The sequence below is a fragment of the Phallusia mammillata genome, chromosome 7 (genome assembly GCF_965637545.1).
Source record: "Phallusia mammillata chromosome 7, kaPhaMamm4.hap1.1, whole genome shotgun sequence".
Classification (NCBI taxonomy): domain Eukaryota; kingdom Metazoa; phylum Chordata; class Ascidiacea; order Phlebobranchia; family Ascidiidae; genus Phallusia; species Phallusia mammillata.
This window is the reverse complement of record NC_137258.1, coordinates 18540567-18562941: the sequence shown is the minus strand read 5'-3', so window position 1 is coordinate 18562941 and position 22375 is coordinate 18540567. Positions and strand designations below refer to the sequence as shown.

Below are 22375 nucleotides of genomic sequence, written 5' to 3'. Positions count from 1 at the left end.
GATCAATATTATCGAAGAAAATCATAACAGTTAGTTACCAATATGATATCACATCGCTCCCACAAGCTGTAAACTTTATTTAAAATCTAAAATAGAAACCACATAGCAAACGAGGGTTTAATGGGAAGGCAACCGTTGGGAAGTGAGCGAAAAGAGAAGGGCAGTTAGGTCGTAATTCACCCTTGATGTGTTTTACATTAACTTGTCAACATCACTCATACCTGATTGCCATCAAAAAATGATTCAATTTCTGTCATTCTCAAAGCTTGTAGATAAAGTGCGTGAGATAAGGGCAAAATTGTGGGTGTTTTTTTATGCAATTTTATTTCATTTTGGCTTTGGAATGAAACTTTTCAGACAAAAAAATCCGGTTGTCTTTGTCAGTTCTTGTCTCAAAAACGAAGGTATTTTGGTTTAGATAAATTTTTGTATCTAGTTTTTTTTTTCACAAAAGTCACCAGCACCATTAATATGACCTGTTTCCGATGGTGATTGAGGCTATTTGTGATAGAATCAAATCAAAATCATGAAAACGTAAAGAACAATTTATCGAAAGCTGGGTTTCATTGTAAGTTGGCAACGACTTGCGAAACAATAATTAAGCTGTTGCTGCCAGGCATAATGCATTACAAATATGTAGCTCTTCCAGCAGTTTGTTTTATAACAAGGGGGCGTTTCGACGTGCCATAAGAAACACGTTCATCAGGGTAATGTCATAAATTAAAACACGAAGCTATAAGCAACAAAAGCGATAAAACACACACAAAATCTCAGTGATAGCAAGCTCGTGCGACTTGCGAAACAAATTTGCCGCCGATTTTGATCATAACCGCTGTTTACGCTAAACCTGGCATTACTTCCGTAACACAACACCAAAACATCCTTCACGTATCGACCAACCTCATCAACCAGGTGCATGTGGGAAAACACAACTTATGCCGAGCCCTTACATCCCATGAGAGCATGTATCTTTCTACGAAGCCGTGAAATCGTAACATCGCGCTGGCGATAAGCCCGAGGTCTTCTGCTTGTCATAGTTTGTAAACGCATCGATTTGTTATGACCGTTTAACGCCTTTCGCATCTCGTCGTAACCGACTCTTTAAGGTTGTAGCCGCATCACGGGGCTGTATTTGTTGCTGGTTTTAAGGCCAGGTTTGCGGTTGGTCTACATGTGATTGATGGCACTTGTAATGACAGCAACAAATATAGGCAAATTGCAAACCTTCAGGGCTTGAATTCAGTTATAGGGTTTCGTTCAGTTTTAAACCGTCGATGTGTACGCGTATTTTTTTCGTGCCTAACTATAACCTAAGTTGCGTTTAGTTTGTATAAAGTTTTAAAAATAACACACACAGAGAATACAGAGTATCCACGGTACACTATTTCAATTCGAGAAACAAAAAAAACAGTGCATTTTAAAGACCAACTAATTAGCCTATCAATAATTTATTACAACTATCATTAGAATGATTTGGGGAATTTGTTAAAGTTTAAATTCGGTTTTGAACCCAACAAAAGACACTGGCCAGTTATGCCGTAAAAACCACAGCTTTAATTTTCGATACATGGCGCATATTTGTAGGGATTAAGTTAAGTTTGTAGTTCCTGGTTAAAAGGTGAATTTACCAAAGTTTGTGGCACTTTCGCGTATCATGGCGTCTTCGATGTTTCATAAAAAAATCTAGTCGTAATCATAACTTTACACATACTCGACATGAAATGTGGTTTTGGAGGTAAGTTCCTTCCATACAACTTAATTTTTTTGCACTCGAACGTTCCTGTCATTCTAATTATAGTTATGTTCGGCATATAGGCACAAATTTGTTGAAATATTTTTAGCAGAATATTAAAAAACGAAAATGTTCAACGCGGTTTTGTTTCAGGAAGTGAAAAAATCGTGAATGGAACAGACTTTTGAATAAAATCTGAAAAAAAAACGTTTGTTCGGCAGAAAAAAGGCCAAAAAACGGATGTACTTAAATCGGAGCACAAGGCAGCAGAGCCATTCGGCCGTGGAACCGAACATCGAATATTAGTCTTGAGTAGCGCAGGACATAAACTGGCTTAGAGAAAACAACGTGGTCCGAGCCTTGTTGAATCCAACTGAATTCCAGCGAAAAAGAATTGCCAGCAATTTTGCGGACCTATAGTCGATAACCATGAGCGGCGTTAACTTAATGCCAATGGAAAATTCAAGCCTTGGAAATTCGACTACACAACCACGTGTTCCTATGTTGCTTGATCGCAAGCTATGGGTCGCGTTTGCAATACTGGAAACCTTTATGCTCCTTGCAGCACTTTACATGCTGGCTGCACTCGTGTTTTACATGATTAGAAGGTTAGTAAAGCTTATTTTTGCTCAAAACAGTCAACTTCGCAGACAAAATCCTCAAGAAAGAGTACTGTGCTGTTTCATTAAATACCAAGACGTTCATTTTTTAAAACATCGTTAGATATTGATACTAAAAAACGAAGTAGTTTCTTGTTACAACATTTTGCAGCAGTGCTCAACGTAAGGAAAAATCTTGTTCCAACTGTTTTTAATTTTATATTCCTACACTTTCACAAACACATTAAACTGAGAATTGCAGTTCATACGACCTATGTGCCTAAATACGTACAGTTAATTGTTTTGTGTTAGTTAACATATTAATGGCATGTAACACATGTGATTATTGGGTCCAATAGTATTGTCTGCCAAGGGCCAGACCCAATTGCTACTTACGTCATAGCATTACTTCCGGACGTCCGGTGGAAAAGGCAACATATAAGTTCACCTGGGGGTCAAGCTATATGCAGCAGCGTACTTTGAAACCAACGTAGAGAAGTTGGCATTTATCTGGTATATTTACACCAGTGGTGCACAACACGGGATCTGCGGGGTAAATCTGGCCCTATGTGGTTCAAAAATGACATGGGTATAGAATGTTCAGTTACTTTACGTACTAACAATTTGCGAATTCCATGCGTTCCAGGCGCTTATTAGATGTATATTTCAGTTCCTTCATTGCTATGGGACAAATGGTAGTTGTTTCGCGTAAAGAAAAATATATGAAATACTTTCTTTACATAATACAAGCTACTGGAACATAAGTTTGGCACGGAAATAAAATGATTGAGAAATCTGTACACCCCTGATCAACATAAACAAGCCTATTTTGAAACTTGTTTTTTGTTGGAATGAACTGTGCGTTTGAACGGTCTTTTGCCAGATCCACATGTTTTCAATTGAATTGATTGCGAAAGAAAATGCACACTTTGAAATAGAAAATACAAACATCGCTTGTTGGTTCTTTTACAAATTTCACGCACAATGTGAACTGCATAAAACAGGTGTGGCCAACACGTCGATCGCGATCGACTGGTCGATCGTCTGCTTTTGACTGGTCGATCGCACTAAATTCTCCATTACTAATCAAAAGCTTATCAATTGAAAAACAAATTAAATAATATAAAACAGCACTTCTGACATTTTGACACAACCCACAAATGTGCAATGAGACAATAATAATGTAAATGTCACTCTCTTTGGTGGGTAACAATTGTGATTTTAGCAACAAATTATGTCGTTTGTCGTCACAACTTTAATGTTTGCGTTAACGAAGCAGTTGCAATTGATTGAGGAGATTTAAAAGTTTGAAAAATATGTACATATGCGACGTTTTATTGTTGCAAGAACTGGGTGATGCTTTATAATAAAACTCATGAATATAAATATGTTGTAATCGTCAATCAAATCTCATGCAGAAATTTGCGTTATTGCTTTGTGTAAGTGGTAGCCTAAATTACTACTGATCAGTCGATCCTGTGCAATTAAGAAAATTTTCGTCGATCTTAACGACTAACAAGTTGGCCACCCCTGGTATAAAACATCACTAAAATTTGTCGGATACGCGTAAAGTACGGGTCTACATTTGACATTAGTTTGTGAAGAAATTGTTTATAATCGGACAATGAATCGATTGGACACAGCTAAAGGCGGAAAATGCACCACAAACGATGTGGTAAATCAATTATTCTGGTAATTTTGTTCAACATCCCAATAAAATCAACAAGAAAACTTAAGCAGTAGTCAGGTTATTTAATTCATAAAAATATTCTTTTGATGCAAAGCAACGCCTCACGAGTACAAAAAAAAACGTTTCGGTTTTGGTAATCTGCACGGTTGGCCAACAGTTCACAACGAGACGCTACAAAAGCATTCGGTTTTCCTGGAATGTATGTCTTGTTTTTGCAGCAACGTGATGTTACAGCGCATTTTGACCGTTACATGACACGCATGACCGCCCAGAGAAGACTGGACAATGGAATTGTTCGTGTTTGTGCACGCGGCAAATCCGGTTACGTCAGCTTGGTCACTAGCCACTGGCTTTGGTTTCTTGCCACTGAGGTTTAAATTTCTGCTCACGGTTTGCATTACGCAATGTTGTTTTAAAGGTCTGCACCAACATCAAAAGCCGCTACCGTGCTTGATTGGTCATTGTAAACAATTAAGGCTCGTTTGCTGCAGAACGGAATGCCCAAATCAGATCAACATAGTGCGCCAGGCCAATTGGAGGTGTTAATACCGAATAAAGCCCGTCTCCCAATAATTTCCATAAGACAGGGGTGCACAACGTTTTTCCGCTGTTGACGGCCGCATTTTAGGTCCTTATTTCACGGCCGCCAAGTGTATCCATGTTTGCCTAAAGTCAGATTAATTTTTTACTGTATTCAAAGATTAAACTGAACTAATCAGAAGTTACGTAACTTGACCAAATGACAAAAAATAGCACGGAAGACCACTGAATTTTTTGTCTGAATGCCTTAGAAATGCATTTTCGGCAAAGCCTATTTTTTGTCCGCAACCTTAACGACAAATGCATGTAGATAATAACTACTTGTGGCGTTAAAAGTTATGATATTAATTTTGCAACTATTAAAGCAAAATTTATTAACATTTTCTTAATTTTGGTTGTTAACTCGCTATTCTAGAACCTTCTTGCAACATAAACAACACGAAATGATGGCAAAATTGCCACTAATTTGAATCAAAATCGTTAGGTTAAAGAAAAAAAAATCATTTTGACTCACTTCAAAAGCACCAGTTGCGCAAACGCCTTTCTAGATTTGACAGCGTAAGTATGATGTATCGACTCGTACAAAACGCGATATGAAATGCATTTGAAAATCGATTTTGTGAAAACGATACCACGCAAGTTCCATTTGTAACATAAGTTGAAATGCTACAGCATCAATTTTGGTCGTTTTGTGCAATTTATTTAACGCATTAGTATTGGTATGAAACTCAACAAGTTGAAACCACGGGGACACAGGCGTGCACTCCCAAATGTTTTTGAGAAAGTATATTGACGTCATAATTGGAAGACTATAGTTTGTCGACAGCGTCATTATACCGCTTTGTACGTCAATATGGAAAGGAACAACCCAATAAATAGATCAAATATGTGTTGGTGTTAAGGATAAAAACGAACCAAAATACCGTTAAGTTATTTAACCTGTATTTTTGGATGCTTAGAAATTTAGTGGCTCTCTAAACAACTTAAAGTACACTTGCCGTCGGAAAATCCAAAAAATTGAAAATAAAATAACTTAGTTTGCATATTTAATTGGCGAGCTGATTTTGGCCAAAATCATAATGTGGTTCCAGTGATGACGTGTACAACGAAATTTCGTTATTATGCCCCAAGAAATTGAACGAGACTTGCACTGAGAGTTAAACAAACAAATACTTCCCAGTAGGGATGTGCCAAAACTGCAAATGTTCTGTTTGGTCGAGCACCGAGCATCTCACTTTAACGCTCGGTGCTCGGCCGAGCACGCTCGGTGCTTTATGACGTCACAAAAATCCCCTTTCTACGTTTCAGCTCTACAAGATTTCTTACGTCACCGGCGGTGTTTTATTAAGCTGTACATGCCCATAAAGTAGGCTTTTTTCCATCATCTAGTACATTGACAAATCATTCGTTTTTGTTCATAGGCACCCTTTAGAACACTAGTGACGCATGTTAGCAGGACATGAAAATGCAAATTTAACGCTCGGGTCAGTTTGCGCAACTGCTCGGCCGAGCACCGAGCATTAAAAACAGCGATGCTCGGTACCGAGTACTCGGGTTCTGGCTCGGCTCGGCGCATCCCTACTTCCCAGAAAACAGTTGTGCTACATAAGCTTATGTCCTGCCTTTACATATTCATTGTGAGCAATAAGCCTTTAACAGTTTAATAACGAAAAAATAATTTTGCATGTTTATACAAGACGTCTTTTTTTTGGTTCAGGCGCCGCCGATATCTTGGGTTACCTAAAGCTTCAAAACGACGAATACTGGACGGATGCCTACTAATGTTTGTCACAGCCTACACGGTAACATGTACAGCAAAGTACATTCTAGCACAAGTGGTTTTATACAGTCCACCGCTGGCCAACCTCTGCTCGGACTTCGCCAAAGCAAATCGCCTCCTTGTTATAATAGGTAAGCGTTTAAATAGTTTGTGTTTTGTCGTTGGCGTCGGAGTTGCAAGTCGGGCCGGGTTTGGGCTTACGTAATTCTTTTAAACAGCGGGCTTGATTCGAAACCTAATTTAACTTGGTCTTTCCTGAGGCTTCAATGTACAGGCCTGCCAACCAAACTTTCAGGCCCAAACGGGTTCTCAAAAACGATTCGGGATTCGGGCTCAAATTTCAGGCCCGTTTACAATTCTGCTTGGCGTAGCTAAAGAGACTCAGGGGGTAATGCGTACGAAAAACTTTAAAACTGCCAGTCTTGTGTAACTAGTACAATATGCGGTATTTTAAACCAACTGGTACAGAGTCTATGAGTTACTTTATTTTTAGGCGACTAAAATTGACGAAAACCATTTGTCAAGCGGCGGTTGCAAACCACTAAAAGCAAAGTAATTGAGCAAAACTTCACAAAAAAACAAAATATCAGGGGTCTCGAATCAGAGCATTTGTTGCTGGACTTACTATTTTGGTCAATAAACCTGACACGGATGTTTGTCATGTTTTAGGTTTTCGCTATGGAGAGCCCCAGGGCAGCACATTTAAATGCTAGTTCTTATTGGGACCTTCCAATTCTCAATTCACGTTTTTTGGCATGAAACACTCGCAAACCTCGTTAAGGCTGCTTATTAGGATGTTTGTCTGATTTCTATTCTAATTACCACAAACATAGCCGAAGCTAAACATGCAAATAAACAACGAAATGACTTGGACAATGAACTGTTTATGGTTTTGCACTGCCAATGCCCATTCGTGATTGACAGATAATATGTCGTGAAAGATTTAGGGGCGATAAGTGATTTATCATCCGCGTAATATGAAAACTACATGAAACAATGCGAGTAACACCATTTCCGACATTGTCCGACAAACAGCGAAAAATGTGTGGTCATTAATATACGTTGCATTGTTTATAAACTTGCTACATGTTACTTTTTCACTACGTGCGTATGTTTGCGAACATGTTGCACAAAGACTTTGCTAACTCTGGAGTAGACTCTTTCTCATCAAATTACAGTTTATCTTTCCACGATGCCAAAGTAAGTTGCAGATGGAATTAAATTCAAAATTGAGTTTGCTGAATAAACAATATTTTGGAACACAAGCCGTATTTTGACACTCGAAATGTACAAACGCCACAAATCAATATCATATAGGCGCATTTGCAAAAAGAAAGTTAAATCGCGAAGTACGTTGGGCAAAGTTGGAATTTAGGTCCTAAATTGGCCGCTCGTTCAAAACGTAAGGCCCGAATACAAATTACAAATCTGACCAGAGTTGCAAGTCGGGCCGGGCTTTTCGGACCGGGTTCGGGTTCGGGCCGGGTTCGGGCTTAGGTATTTGTGAGAAAACGGGCTTAAAACGGGCCTTACTTTACGTTCCGTGTCCGCCATTTAAAAAAACAAAATAAAATCACTCGGCTAAGAAACTCTGGCTTTGACCTAATGCCCACTCTACTCTAAAACGTATTGTTTACCCCATGGTCTACTATTGATGATTGTATTTGTTGTCTATCTCTTTTTTCTTTCTCATCCTGTCAATCAAAATTTCGGGCCTAAACGGGCTTCGCAAAAACGTTTCGGGTTCGGGCCGGGCTTCGGGCTCATACTTTCGGGTTCGGGCCGAGTTCGGGCTCAGATTTCGGGCCCGCTTGCAACTCTGAATCTGACACATAAGCCAGTCTATTCACAGATGCTATATAGTTAACAAGTAACAAAATTAAATCAATACCTTACACTTACAGTATTGCGTTTCTCTCAGGATTTGGTCTTCTCACGACGTTTTTATGGTTACGTCAACATGTGCTTTACGATTTGCCCCAAGTGCGACATCTGACCAGTCCATTCATCAAGTGGTAAGTCTCATTTTTCTCGCTGAAATAAAAAAGTACATGACAATATTTCCAATAGTTACAAGAAGTAACACTGTATGTTCGTAAATACAATTGGGTAAATAAACACATGGCTTCAAATCTAAATTGTATGTGTTATCATTCAGGTGGAGTCGATTAACGCTTCTGCTCATCGTGATAGCGTTTGTGACAGGAATCGTGATTATCGGCATGAAACAATGGTCACATGATGCAATGTGCGTCACAAACGATACGGACGTTTCGGCGCCAGCATTAGCCGGTCTCATAGCAGAGATCCTTGTGCATGGTAAGAAATAGAATATGCAAAAAAACAGAAACCACTTATGGAATAAGTGAGTCAAAAATACACTGGATCGCCATGTCATACCCAAAGCTTTAAATGCATTGGTTTTTGCAAGAGGATGACTTACGTTGTGGGGTTCGTTGAAAAAAAGCAGGCGATCGCAATCTTAACGACCAGATAAAAGTTTTTTTTTATCATTTTGCTTTCATAGCCTACAAAGTAGGCCGCGAGAAAACAGTTTTCTGCTGCGCAGGTTAAAAAAGTTCTGCTGTAATACAAGATACACTCATAATCAGGTTCAAAACAACACCTCTAAACCACACATTAATTGAATATAAAAACGTAAATTACCTGTTCACCAGCTCTTTGCTTGCGCTGACAATCCCGTGTGTTTTTGCAGGGTTTTTGTTGTCACTCTTTTGCATACTTATCGTAAAACGCTGGATCAAGGCTGGTGAACTTTCGTCCGGGTCCCAGGGAACGAGAAGACTTGTGACGAAATGTTGCATCCTCGCAGCCATTTGCATCTTTACTGACGTCACAGCGTTTGTTGTTGTGACGCTTATCAAAAGTTTTGTACCCGAAATGGTAATTGATAATAATTTACATTTTACTCATAAAACATGTAATATCACCTGGTTCCATAATCATTAAAGTTTAAAACTGAAAAGAAAAGTTGATTAAATATTCTAAAAGTATTGGTTTTCGTTCTTTGTTTTTGAAATAACTGAAGAGCCATCTAGATATATAACTGGTGTTAAAAAGGTAGCCAAGATTGTCCCGCGGTAGCATTTTGTCCTCTTTAGACCCTTAGTTCATGACAAATGTCTTGCCGCAAGAGCTGAACCTAAATAAAACATTGCTGTCAGTTTAACAAACTTGTTGCATTTATAAGAGCAAAACATTGCCCTGTTTATTATAGCTGCTCTCTGCTATTTTGCTTTTCTGCTTACACCTATTTTCTACATCTTCAGGTTACAATTCTGATCCTCGACATCGATCAGTTTATCAATCTGTGTTGTCTGCTGCTCTGTTTCTCCACCTGGCGGAAGATGCTTTTGCCGTGGCCATGTTGTGAGTTATGTGATTTGGGTGAAAGTGCCCCAAACACGGCGAACTCGGACGCGGTACCCGTACAGAACGTGACCCTGTCTCAACTTAGCGCACAAGCAAGTTCCAACGCGTAGTGGTCCTTCTATACCAGGGGTCACCAACCTTTACTACTCAAAGAGCCACTCGGACCAGTTCCACGTAGTAAAAAAACACTGGGAGCCACAAAGTCGTTTTAAAATTTAAAATAAAATGCAAAACGTTTTTAGTCTTATGACATTCGACTTTTTGTTGTTAGCTAGTGTTTCATTGCATATTAGACACACTGGTATACTAGTCTCGTCAGCAGAGAAAACAACTTTACGTAGCGTTGCATATTCTGTTTTTGCAGATTTGTATTCCTTTGTTAACGCGTTTGTTACGTAACAATTAACAAACAGCTATTGTTTCGCGCGCACACACTACAAACAAAAACAGTATTGTCTTATATTGCATATTAACCTGCGCGCCGCCAGTTTGCCTCTTTCAGACTTCACGTTTAATGGTATAGAGATGGGGTTGCAGGTAACTACAACAAGCGAGTACAGTCTTGCTACTGCACTTCAATTTTCGTGTTCGACTTTTGTGTTCGGCATAATCGTCACATAATTTTTATTCAAATGTACAACATTTGGTAAATTCAAAAACTGAGCCGCATCAGAGGGATCAAAGAGCCGCATGCGACTCCTCAGCCGCAGGTTGGCGACCCCTGTTCTATACAGACAAAGCCACAGAGTGCTTCATATTGGTATTCCACAACATCACAGAACAGTTTGTTTTTAAATTACAATGTTTTCAAAGTATTTAACGCTAGCATATGTATTTCAATTTCACTTTGTGCACATTTTGAAAATTTGCAAACAAACTTGAAATCCTGAAACCTGTATGCTGGAAAAGCATTGACATGGCATATAAAGAACCACTTTTATAACTTTAGCCTACTAACACACTTTGTAAACCTTGAAACTCTTGCCAAAGTTTCACAGTTTTTTATAATGTAATTCTTACTGCTTTATATTTCCAATGTTATTTTAATCTTACCTGTATATTGTATGTTGATCAGCTCTGGCAATGTATTCAATCTATTGCAAGTTATCTTACATAACAATCAAGTTTTTCCATGAACTCTTTTCTACTTGTTTCAAATAAATTTACTAAACCATGTCGATTGGTGCTTGTAGATTGTTAAAACAGTCTGGTATAGTAATACACATGACCTATTTCCAACCCTGTTTTGGAAAACAGTCACATGGCAATACAAAATACTTCTAAAGAAAAACATAATGCTAATAACATGGTACATATAATAAAATATTAGATGTAGGCTAAGTCATGTCTTTTGTAGGTAACATGCCTTGCTTATTAAGCTCATAAAACATCTAGGTAAGTTAAAATGGATAAAACAACCAGAAGGTTATTTTGGTAAGCAGCAAAACAATTTAAACTATGTGCTTAAACTATGCTTAAGAAACCACAATTCAGTATTGCTTACATGTTTTAATTGCCTCCTGTAATACATTTAAGTGAAAAAAAAACAAAGTTTGTGATAAAATTTATGTACAACTGTCTATAGACAACAAAACCTGCAAATCATTTTCAAAAATACTGTTGATACCCAGGCAAATTTAGTGAGACAATGTAAAAAATAACAACATTGGATTTAGGATTTTGTTTAGTTTTTATATTACATGTCCAAACTTACTATCTAAAAACAATGAACTTACCTTTCATCTAGCAGAAAAGTCGCTATCAAATGTTTTCATTTTAATTTGTAAACACTAAAACGCCATTTTCTCCAGGCAATCTGATGCTGATTGTTGTTTGCTCAAAACTCAATGCTAACCGGACTTTAGCGCCAAAATGTCAAAATAAATAAAATAATCTCAATCGCAGACCTCACCGACCTGGATTAGAGCAGCAGTGATCAAATAAGAATATTTCTTTGTTTTTGGTCATCGTACACAACACACGGCTGCTCAATACGTAGATAAATAAACCCATTTTACTGTCTTTATGCCTTTCTTCCCTGAGAATGGTTTACACACAGCAATTCAAGGCAAAGTGACGCTACATTTGTAATTTTTAAATCTTAGCAAACAAAATATTGTCATACAAAACTTACAAAAAACACAAAATAAACGCTCTATGGATAACACATTTCATTCTTTTATAAATCTTTATACAATATATATTAAAAAAACAGACCAAAAATAAACTTACACGCGCATAACACAAAAACAATGTCCAAACTCAAACCTAAAACATAACTCGTAAGCATTTTCTAATAAAATAACCAAACAAAATCGCTTTATTTCATGAACCCGCAAACATGAAATTCAGATCACTGGCTTTTTAGACGATTTACCAAGGGCATTCCCTTAATTGGAGACGAAACAGCCGTTGCTGATAGCTTGAGATTCTTTCGCACATAGTTAACCCTGGGTCGTTGAGCCAACACACGAGGACGGGCCAAGGTCGAGGTCAAAATGGCCGACTGGACGTTGGGCGTGTGATAGTCCGGCGTCACTCCTCTCACATCGTAGGTCCATTGCATGTCCAAGGTCTAAATTTGATTGGATTGTGGCAAAACAGCTAGTTTTAGGTTTTGATACACCACAATCCTTCCACAAATCATTCTTTTTCACGTTTACTAGTTTTCTTGTGGCTTTTGTGACTCCCATAATTGCATTTATTTCACATTATTTAAAAAACGTGTATTCAATAATCAGGAAGAAATGAGCAGGATTTTTCTTAAGAATATTTTCCTTCAGGTTTTTAAGTGAACAGTGCTTTAGCGCCATCCCGCGGTTACTTAATTTGTAAATTATGTACCTATTCAGATATCTTACAAATATAAGACATATAGCTGTATTCGAAACCCAAACCTTACCTGGACAATAAGTCTTGCTCGGTACGACCTTCCGTACATGCTCGGTACAAAGTTAACCTTTAAACGAGTCCCGTTCGTTCCTTGAGGCTGTAGTTCACCAGAGGTTGGAAACACTGTCAGTTCTGGGTCGCTCCCAGATACAAAGAATGCGTTGAATGGAGTCGCATGTCTGTGCATTAAGTTTTGAGTTTATATAAAACCTATCATTCTTAAGTCTTTTTGCACGCGCAGGCCTATCATATTCCCATCAAAAAACAACAACATCATAAGCTATCTTCGGGGCCCGAAGATAATAAAAGAAAAATATATTAAACCAAATTTTCGCAGTCAATTAATATAGAATAGTTTGGATGAAGTTGAACGCATTGTAAAATAATTGATTTCAATCAACAATTATCACAACTTACACTGAACATATGTTTGCAGTGTCGCAAATCAAACCATATTTCGTACAAAAAGATAAGCGAAAGATGTATTTTTTGGCTGTTTTTAATAGCATGTACGTTTAGTAATCCAAAGAATGAAAAAAGGAGGACACTTGGGTACTTTTTATTGTCCTCAGAGGATAACCTGTTTTTGTTGAAAATATAGATATGTTGCACCAAAAGAGGATGTATGATAGTCGTATACACGCGTACAAAGTTATTACCTCATTTTAACACAGGTTTTTGAAACAAGTGCCATTCGCGGTTGGTCATTTGTGTTAACTCACTTGGAATGACTGAACAGCACAAAACCGACACTTGAACTTTTTCCAAGTCCGGCTGCCTCAACAGTGATGACGTCATCTGGGGGTGGTTCGGAAGCACGCAGGGTGAGGGGGAAACACCAGATACCCCCGGTGGCTGACGTCACTTTCAAGTTCACCGTGTGGCTACGAATACATAATTAGGTAAAAATGTGTGTTTTACCTGATTCAAAGAAGACATATTTACTCTACTTTATATGTATTGCTTCTTTAAACAGTGGCATGTGCCATGTTCATCGTTACATTGAAGTATTTTTTCCAAAAGCCATTTTATCAGGATAATCCAATCCGTGTTTTATTTATTTAATTATATTTATCCGTTTCGAGTGATCAGCTCGCACATATAATTTGCTTTGTTACCATAACATATTTCTTCAGCAGGACTTTTTTGACATTGCATCAAAGTGGACGAAAAGCCTTAACTATTAAAAAAGTGTCATTTGCTAATAATTCATCGGAATAGACCACAACCCTGCCCTATACACAAGCAGTTACCTGAGCATTCTAAACGGTGAAAAGACGAGATTGAAAAGAAGTATCACCATTCCTGTGTGGGGGTCTCGCTCTTTTCGTACCAGATGAACAGCTAAGGCTTGCTCTAATTGTTGTCTGGCTTCTCCGTCCGGATATTCGATGGTGTACGAAAATTCGTCAGCAACAGCGTGACCTTAAAAAAACGATTTTGTTTATGAACTGATTATTTCATGTCCGTAAACTATTTGCCATGGCTTCGCGTGTGAGTGTATATAGGAAATGAAGTCGAGTATTTTTTGTTACTTGTAAAAAATCATCACGTAAAAGCATATAGCCAATAAATGATAAGCTACAGACAGTGCACACTGTTTCGACCTATAAGGTCTCATCAGTGCAGCTGGTGACGAGAGATCGGCCGTATTGGCTAGAGTAGTCATTCAACGGCATTTCAGTTTGCAAGGAGTAACAGGGTAAAAACCCATGCCTGACCATCAATTTCGGTTTTATGATTTTGAGAAATTTTATCTTTTTTTGGAACACTATACACGGGTATGTTTATGAGGTAATATAGCTGTAAAAAAGACGTAAAAGCGACATGCTTTCTGTTTAGAACTTAAGACGTTTGGGCAAATGCTCATACCACCATTTGTAATCGAAGGATACATTGATTATACACTTCAGTCGCATAAAAGGATTGGTAAAAAAGGTGGGAAAACAAAAGTCGCTTTAACTTAACTTGTCATGTAATATTACACTAACTTTGACAATAGATTTGTCGCGACGTTTTGATATTAAATTGACCATTTTATAATATTACAATGACGGGAGTTAAAACCCAACATTTGTCTCAAATCGTCACAAACCTTCCACAGCAACACCATCGCTGACCCCGGATGACCTCCGTTGGTCGAGGGGAGTGACGGCTCTCAAACGTGCCAGGTTGTGGCCGGAAGCGGAACTTGGCACAGCGCCAGTGAGAGTGACCTCCAAACGCTCTTCAATCCGACTCCTGGCCTGACATTGAAGTGTTGCTTCTACAATAACAAACTTGATTGCAAACTGTTTTGTGCGAAAAATACATAAAGATATGGCAGGCAGTTAAGTCACTTGATTTAAAGTCCATTCATAAAAAATACCTTTGCTTTCTCTCGATCTGACTTCGGGGATTCCGTGGATGGGGAATACCCAGCGGATGGCGGATATTGAACCATCATCTGATCTGCTAAGCGACCTCAAGCGTCCAATGTCGTCTTTTTCAGCTCCTCCCAAGCCTGCAATAAAATTATTCGCTTTACAATATCTAATGACTTGAAAATTTCATCAAACATATTAAGTGGGTAACACAACCTAATGTACACAAAAATTGTCGCTAAACAAGAAATTTGTCTTGCAAGATATGCCATTATCCTGATAAAGGCGTCGCGTATGAGAGCTCGAAACGTCGTCGATTCAAAATAAAAACTGCTTGGAAGAGCAATACTTAAGTACACAAAAGTTAAATCCCCCTGACGTGCGACTCAGTAGAAATATCCAAGATAGATACCTGACCGGTTTGGTTTTGTCTTTAATTGGCGAAATGGGACCGCTTTTGCCACTGGATATTTTGATATTCATGCCCGATAAGGCAAGTATCTTACAACAATAAAGTAACAATCGTTGAGGCAAACCTGACAAATCTTCAATGCCGTCGGTTTCACCCGGCCATGGTCGACCGTCTTCTTTGCGAAGTGAAATCGTCAGTGCCCCCTCGTGGCGACGCATCTGCCAAGAGCCATATGTTAAGTTATTAACCAAAACTTTCTTCAGTTTAACCTTCTAATAATTTTAAGATCAGATAATAGTGCACTAATATTTTAAGCGGTTTAAAGTTTCACAAATTCTTCGAAAACAAGCTTACAGGTCCCACAAAAAGCACGTAAAATGCCATAGAACCGAGCTAGTATGGCAATTCGACAATCCTTTTGTCATTCTTAAAGTGTAAAACCAGCAAAGGACATGAAAAAAGAAACAGCGCGAATAGAACGTGGAGGTGTAGACATATAAAATGAATTAATGATTCTTACCGTATCAGGAGCAAATGTAAATGGAATATCAATGCTCTGAAGCGGAGCCAACTTAATGTTGTTTGTGTGTTTGAGCAAGAGACAGAACGCCGAGTCGGCCGTGATGCAATTTCTGTAAGAGTTCCGGTTTAGCATGAGAATATTTCAAAATTGTATGATTTTTAGTGGCCTAGAGATTCACCTTTCGGTAGTTTTTGTTATTTTTTGCAACTTTGTAATTTTATGTTGATATTTTTTTTAGTTTATGATCGTAGTAAATTATGAACGTTTCCAAGTACTAGTTTTATGTGCTAGTAGTTTCTTTATTGAGGGCTACATATTAACTCCTTGCACCCATAATCACAAAAACTGACGGCGTAGACTTACATGTAAAATAGCATAGACCAGGGGCTTTTAACCTGGAGAATAGAGCAGAAGGAATCGAGATATGGTAGAAAAAAAGTCGTATAAACTTATTTTTTAGTATAGTTTAGGTTTATTTCGAGTAACGTCTGCACAACTATGCCACCACATGCACAAAAAGGCTTTTTTACACCTTAATTACTCCAATTTCCTTTACTTTTGTCAGTCTTTTTATCCAAGAGTCATGATTTGGACTATTTACGGATCTGTTCATAAGTTTAATGGTGAAAATAACGGCACATATAGACGTAAAAAGCGACATGCTTGATGATCACTGATGATTGCATGAGCATTTGCCGAAACGTTTGAAATATAAAGCATGTCGCTTTTTACGTCTATATGGGCCGTTATTTTCACCATTAAAGTCATGATTTTTTTTCACGAAAGTTTAAAAGGTGCAAGTACAAATAGAGCCATCGAAATAGTCAGACCTTTCTCGCAAACTTTGTAACTTAAGTTACCTTATCACAGATGGAGCAATGCTGTTCATGGTCTGCTCATGATCGGAAAGTGTGACGTCTGCATACACTGTGACGTCAGTGGGGTTACGGAATGGGAGAATGAGTGACGTGCTGGAACCTGTGGCCGCACTAACACTCAAAGGTTCCATGGGCGCCGGTGCCACACCACGTCCAGCAACAAGATAGGCAGCATCGCCCAGTTGCTTGCTCCTCAGTGTAACTGTAAGATTTTATGTTTTTGTTGTCACTTTAGGTCTTTTTTTCAGAGGATTTCGATTTTTGAGTACTTCTGATGTTTAGGAAAAGGTCAAAAGGTAATCAGTCTATGAATTTTTCCGTTGGAGGATAAAATTATTGTCGCAGGGAGTATTGAATAAAAATTAGTTTAAAACAAAATAATTACAATAAGTAAAAATAATAAGATGCAGATTTTTTTTATTAGTCATAAAAGCTTAAACCACACTGTCGCTCAGTTGTTCAAGTGTTTATGTTGTAAATATGCGCTATAATAGTAAATTAGGCCATACTTTTTTAAGAGAAGTTTAAGAAATTAACCATAACCAAAATTTATTTTCATCTTTCAAAGTCACCAAAACGTTGGGAACATACAATCGAGACATATAACACAGGCAAAAACTGAAGGTAAAGGTGTGTACCACCAGAGGTGTGGTATCTTTAAAACGTCAAAATTGGGGTCAAATAATCACTGCTTTGCTACCAAAAATCAAATAAAATGACTTCAAGTTTTCTTACAAAAAACTTCACACACATTTAACCACGTATACCTGTTGCTTGGTGGGTCGAAGCTCCGAGTGAAGTGGCCATAAATTGGACAGGGATATTGACCTTCGACCTCGGCTGGACGCAGAACGATGGTGCGCGGTCAGTGCCGTCCGGAAGTTTTGAAGTTGTCATGGTTACGTCAAGTGAGAAGTTAACTGGATTGGACACTGATGCTTCCACGTCCATTGGCTCGTCTGTTGGATTGCTAATGCTGATGTATTGACGAGACCAAGAACCTAGATTGTATGTAAAAATTGTTTATGACTATAATATACTAGGAAATGGCTGAATATTTTTTTGTATCAATTTAGTCTTGCTAGGCGGAACAATGAGTTTTGCAGATATCAGTATCATTAATGATTGGGCACGCTAATGATTTTAGAAAAAAATCCACAGAGCTTTGTTGCCTAAACCCGCACATTTTATTGCCTTTATAAATTGTAATATATTGCAAACGTACCACAAACACCTTTAACGACATTTTAATTCTTTGCAATTCACCCATATAATATCGCAATGCTATTCAATATGTATGAAGTCTAAAAATCTTGTCTAACTGTCTTGAAAAAAAAACACAACTCGCATAAACAAACAATTTTTACCAAAATTTTACATTGCAAAATTACAGCAATTCGTAACTTATTAACAAATAATTTTATTTTACCTAGCTGGCATTCCATCATGGGGAGATGTGTTGGCGGTGGCGAAACGCATTTCAGATTGAGTTTGTACCAGAATTCTCCAGTCAGGTCACTTGTAAACACTACAGACCCTGTTCCTTCGCCCACCACACACGGACTGTAACTGAAACGGTACACAGCGGGCACGTGCGGCGCTAGAGAAAGAGTTGAGTCACCTTCAACCGAATTTCCAGAGACCTGAACCTAAATTGGATAAAACTTATTCTTTAACGTTTCGTGTAAATGTTTGTGTATCCTTCATAAATGCAATATAAAACTGATTCTTAAAGTGGACGCGTTTTTTTTGCAGATAAAAAGGAATTACAATATTTACAACTTTTACAATTTGTTTACCTCAAACTTCACGTTTTCTCCGGATGGATTCTTGATCGGTATTTCCACGTAATTGACCCTTTGAACCGGGCACGTGACTTCCAATGAGCCAATCGGATCGGCCGGATCAGAGTGAACTTCTAGCGAGTACCAGACCCTAAAAAAGAAAAAAAAACGGTAAAGATCTAATAAAATCAAAAACCAGGGACAACTAATTTCTTTTGTATGTTTTCTATGAACGCAATCTCTTCAAGAAAGAAAATGTGCAAGAAAATAGTACGAGTGATATGATCCCAAGCAGAAGTTACGACAAGTCGTAATAAATTCCAACAAGTTTTCTAACAACTGCCGAAAATAACGAAGCAAATGTTAACAGGCAGTTACTAATGGCCAAGATATACAACTGTTTGATGCAGATGACAAGACAGTCCAAAGCGAGGCTACCAAGCCTAGAAGTGCATCTTAATGCTCCAAGATCCTCTAATTTTGTTGGCTTGATCGATGGACGCGTTTAATTTTTTATAGTTAGACCTTCGGGACTGAACAGGTTGAAAAGCACTGACCTAGAGCCAGATTATGCGATTAAGTGAATTATGCGATTAAGTGAACTATGCGATTAAGTGAAATATGCGATTAAGTGAAATATGCGATTACGTGAATTATGTGATTAAGTGAAATAAGCTATTACGTGTAATATGCGTTTAAGTGAATTATGCTATTAAGTGAATTATGCTATTAAGTGAATTATGCTATTAAGTGAAACATGCGATGAAGTGAAATATGCGATTAAGTGAAATATGCGTTTAAGTGAAATATGCGATTAAGTGAAATGTGCGATTAAGTGAATTATGCTATTAAATCGAGGGTGTCCAACCTTTTTGGCCAAAGGGCCAAATGCGGTTTACGAAAGTTTGCGCGGGCCACTTGACTGTTGCTGATTTGTAATCTTACAAATGGCTATCTGATAATGTCCAATTAAAACCCTCAATCCGAAACTCTAATGTCAGAAATGTTTATTATCCTTGTTTACAATTATAAGAACAATAACGATACGAAGATACAATAAAGTCAACAAAGTTTTTGCTACACGGCGACATTTCAATGTGAAGTTTGGCACTGTTTTTCTCTCACAAGTTTGGCAATATTCGGCGAGATGGACGATGTAGCAATACGAAGCGAGTTCTCCATATGGGTATCAGAAATTAGTGACCTCACAGGTGATTTGACATGGTTCATCCGCAAAAAAACTTGCGCGCACAAGTAAGTGCTGCCGAAAAATGAGGTCACGAATACAGCCAATTTGTGAATCTTCTGATATTTTTCTTTAGAGACGTATTTTTTGTAAAATTCTAGCAATGGAAAGTCCTTAAACTTTTCTCTTAAATCAGATGAGCAGTGAAGATCAATGCTCTCCATCTGTAGGTTTTCAGGTACATCTTCTATCTTTACAGAAAAGGGGCAGGAAAACACATTGAAATGCATAGCAGACTTTTTGAAGTCAGCGAACCTGTGATCGAAGTCTTTCCTTAGTTCCGTTATTAGTTTTGCGTATTTCTGGGAGTTTTGAACTTGAAGACTCTGAAGAGTAGGAAAATGAACGAAGTTTTTGTTGTTTATCTGCGCTTCCCACAGGGTTAATTTCACAGCAAAGGTGTTGACATGATCGAACATGGAGTGTATCAGTTGCCCTCTTCTCTGTAGACGTGAATTTAGTTCGTTTAGATGGGTAGTAATATCCACCAAAAATGCAAAATCTTCTATCCATTGCTCGTTCATGAATTCTTCAACACTGTTTCCTTTGCTTTCCATAAAGCTCTGTATTGCATCCTTGAGTTCAAACACTCGTTTCAGCATTTTGCCACGACTCAGCCATCGGACCTCGGTGTAGTCTGGAATGTCATCGAAGTCAGCATCCATGCTATGTAGTAGCTCTTGAAACTCCCTGTGGCGCAGGCCTTTGGAACGAATGAAGTTTACCGTTTTAGTAACAACTGACATGACATTTTGCATTTTCAATGACTTGGCACAAAGGTTCTCTCAGTGTATTATGCAATGGAATTGCATGACAGTGTCATTCCCGACTTTGCTTGCTTCAAGTTTAAGTAAGTTTGCTAGACCCTGCTGTCTTCCAACCATTGATGGAGCACCATCAGTTGTAATTCCCGAAAGCTTCGACAATGATAAACCAAGGCGCTTGATTGTTGTCATCACAGTTTCCAACAAATCTATGCCTCTAGTTGTGCCTTTCATTGGGACAATGGCTGCAAGTTCTTCGGTAATTTCGAAATCGTCATCAACTCCTCGCACGAAGATTGCCAACTGAGCAGTAGACTTGACATCGGTGCTCTCGTCAAGCGCCAAAGAATACGATGAAAATTTTTGCGCTTTTGCAATTAGTGTTTCTTCTATAGAATTTCCGAGCTCTTCAACACGACGAGTTATGGCCTGTCTTGACAAACTTATTTTGACAAATGTCTCTTTCTTTTCCGGACATATGACATCAGCAACACGAACAATGCATTCCTTAACAAATTCTCCATCTGCAAATGACTTCGATTTTTTTGCTATTATTTCTGCCACCAAGTAGCTCGCTTTCACAACCGACTCCTGCTGCAAAGAAACTTTCGAAAAAAACATTTGCTGTCCACGAATAACTTTTGTTAATTCTTTCACTTTATCTTTTCTAAACTCATTCTGATATTTATCATAAGTTGATGAATGTTTGCTGACGTAATGTCTCTTTATGTTGTATTCTTTGCATTCTGATACTGTTTGATTACATATCAGGCAAGTTGGCTTATTATCGACATCTACAAAAAAACAGTCACATGTCCACCTTTCTTGGAATATTCTGTTCGCGTTGCTTCCTTTTCGTTTTCTATTTAACATAATCTATATCACTGAAGACTTCAGAAGAAATTTTACTGCTAAATGCGTTATAACTGATATCACATGTACCTCAACAAAGCAAGATATGTTACTGACTGACTCTTGAAGCACGAATAAGATTGTTGACGTAACAATGTGGAAAATGTGATGCGTAACAATTGCATTGTGATGCAATAGAAGTAACTTGAACAGCTGTGTATTGCTCGATTATAAAAGGAAAAAGCAACCAATAAACACCGATTTCTCGGAATGTAAATACGCCATAAATTACGTAGCGATTAATGTGGCCCGCGGGCCACGGGTTGGCCACCCTGTATTAAATGAATGATGCGATTAAGTGAATTATGCGTTAAAGTGAATTATGCGATTAAGTGAAATATGCGATTAAGTGAAATATGTAATAACTTCGTTGCATCACTACTTTATATGTTTACGTGGTATTCTTAACAGAAGTTAAGTTGAACGGCATTGATCGCAAGTTTAAAAACTTTAGTGGTGAATATCAACAACTTACTTTGGACATGTATAACATGCTAAAACGATCAAGAAAAATTGAAACCGTCACAGTTGCAATGAATGTGTGATGTTGACAAGAAATTACACTTAAAAAAGTGACTGAGTATCAGTACGACACTAACAGTAAGCAATAAAAGTTAAAACAATACTGTTTTTTGACCTTAACTTCGGAACTTTATGTTCAAACTTGAACGATACTCAGGACTGGTTTTGCACTATGGGACAGTCTTAATGTGTTAGGTTGATTATCTTCGTAAAGTGACGGCACCAATCCAATACAGATGTTTTCCGATAAAACGACCACCAAGCAACCCACCAACGAGCAACATACAACTGGTTGCCTTTGTAACACTATTGCACCAAAGAAATCTTGCGTTTGTGGTGCCCAGT

The 22375-nt window shown here is 38.1% G+C and overlaps 2 protein-coding genes and 1 long non-coding RNA gene across 3 annotated transcripts in view; 1 reads left to right on the top strand and 2 right to left on the bottom strand.

Annotated features, from left to right (window-relative positions):
* Window positions 1-1885: 1885 nt before the first annotated feature.
* Window positions 1886-10153, top strand: LOC145238186 (uncharacterized). The gene is made up of 6 exons (XM_080101272.1): window positions 1886-2340; window positions 6279-6472; window positions 8263-8356; window positions 8500-8660; window positions 9058-9245; window positions 9632-10153. Exons 1-6 carry the CDS (start codon window positions 2162-2164, stop codon window positions 9842-9844), a joined length of 1029 nt encoding a protein of 342 aa, XP_079957398.1. The 5' UTR covers window positions 1886-2161; the 3' UTR covers window positions 9845-10153.
* LOC145238188 (uncharacterized) lies at window positions 8655-11590 on the bottom strand. The gene is made up of 3 exons (XR_013862085.1): window positions 10788-11590; window positions 9009-9504; window positions 8655-8925 (listed from the first exon to the last, which is right to left on the bottom strand). It is a non-coding gene; the product is annotated as an uncharacterized LOC145238188 (long non-coding RNA).
* A 213-nt stretch (window positions 11591-11803) lies between these two features.
* The window catches only part of LOC145238182 (cilia- and flagella-associated protein 47-like), a 67941-nt gene continuing 57369 nt past the window's right edge, over window positions 11804-22375 (bottom strand). The window contains exons 50-61 of the mRNA XM_080101269.1: window positions 18602-18737; window positions 18232-18451; window positions 17570-17803; window positions 16785-17004; window positions 15922-16033; window positions 15526-15619; window positions 14995-15129; window positions 14722-14892; window positions 13880-14051; window positions 13349-13510; window positions 12637-12805; window positions 11804-12309 (exon numbers count right to left, since the gene is read on the bottom strand). Coding sequence (XP_079957395.1) covers window positions 12088-12309; window positions 12637-12805; window positions 13349-13510; window positions 13880-14051; window positions 14722-14892; window positions 14995-15129; window positions 15526-15619; window positions 15922-16033; window positions 16785-17004; window positions 17570-17803; window positions 18232-18451; window positions 18602-18737 — 2047 coding nt within the window. The 3' untranslated portion in view covers window positions 11804-12087. The remainder of the gene's footprint in view (window positions 12310-12636; window positions 12806-13348; window positions 13511-13879; window positions 14052-14721; window positions 14893-14994; window positions 15130-15525; window positions 15620-15921; window positions 16034-16784; window positions 17005-17569; window positions 17804-18231; window positions 18452-18601; window positions 18738-22375) is intronic.

Coding starts and splice junctions, on each gene's coding strand:
- LOC145238186 (XM_080101272.1), top strand. CDS start 2,162: ATGAGCGGCGTTAACTTAATGCCAATGGAAAATTCAAGCCTTGGAAAT. Junction 6,473..8,262: donor TCGCCTCCTTGTTATAATAG/GTAAGCGTTTAA, acceptor CGTTTCTCTCAG/GATTTGGTCTTCTCACGACG. Junction 9,246..9,631: donor AAAGTTTTGTACCCGAAATG/GTAATTGATAAT, acceptor CTACATCTTCAG/GTTACAATTCTGATCCTCGA.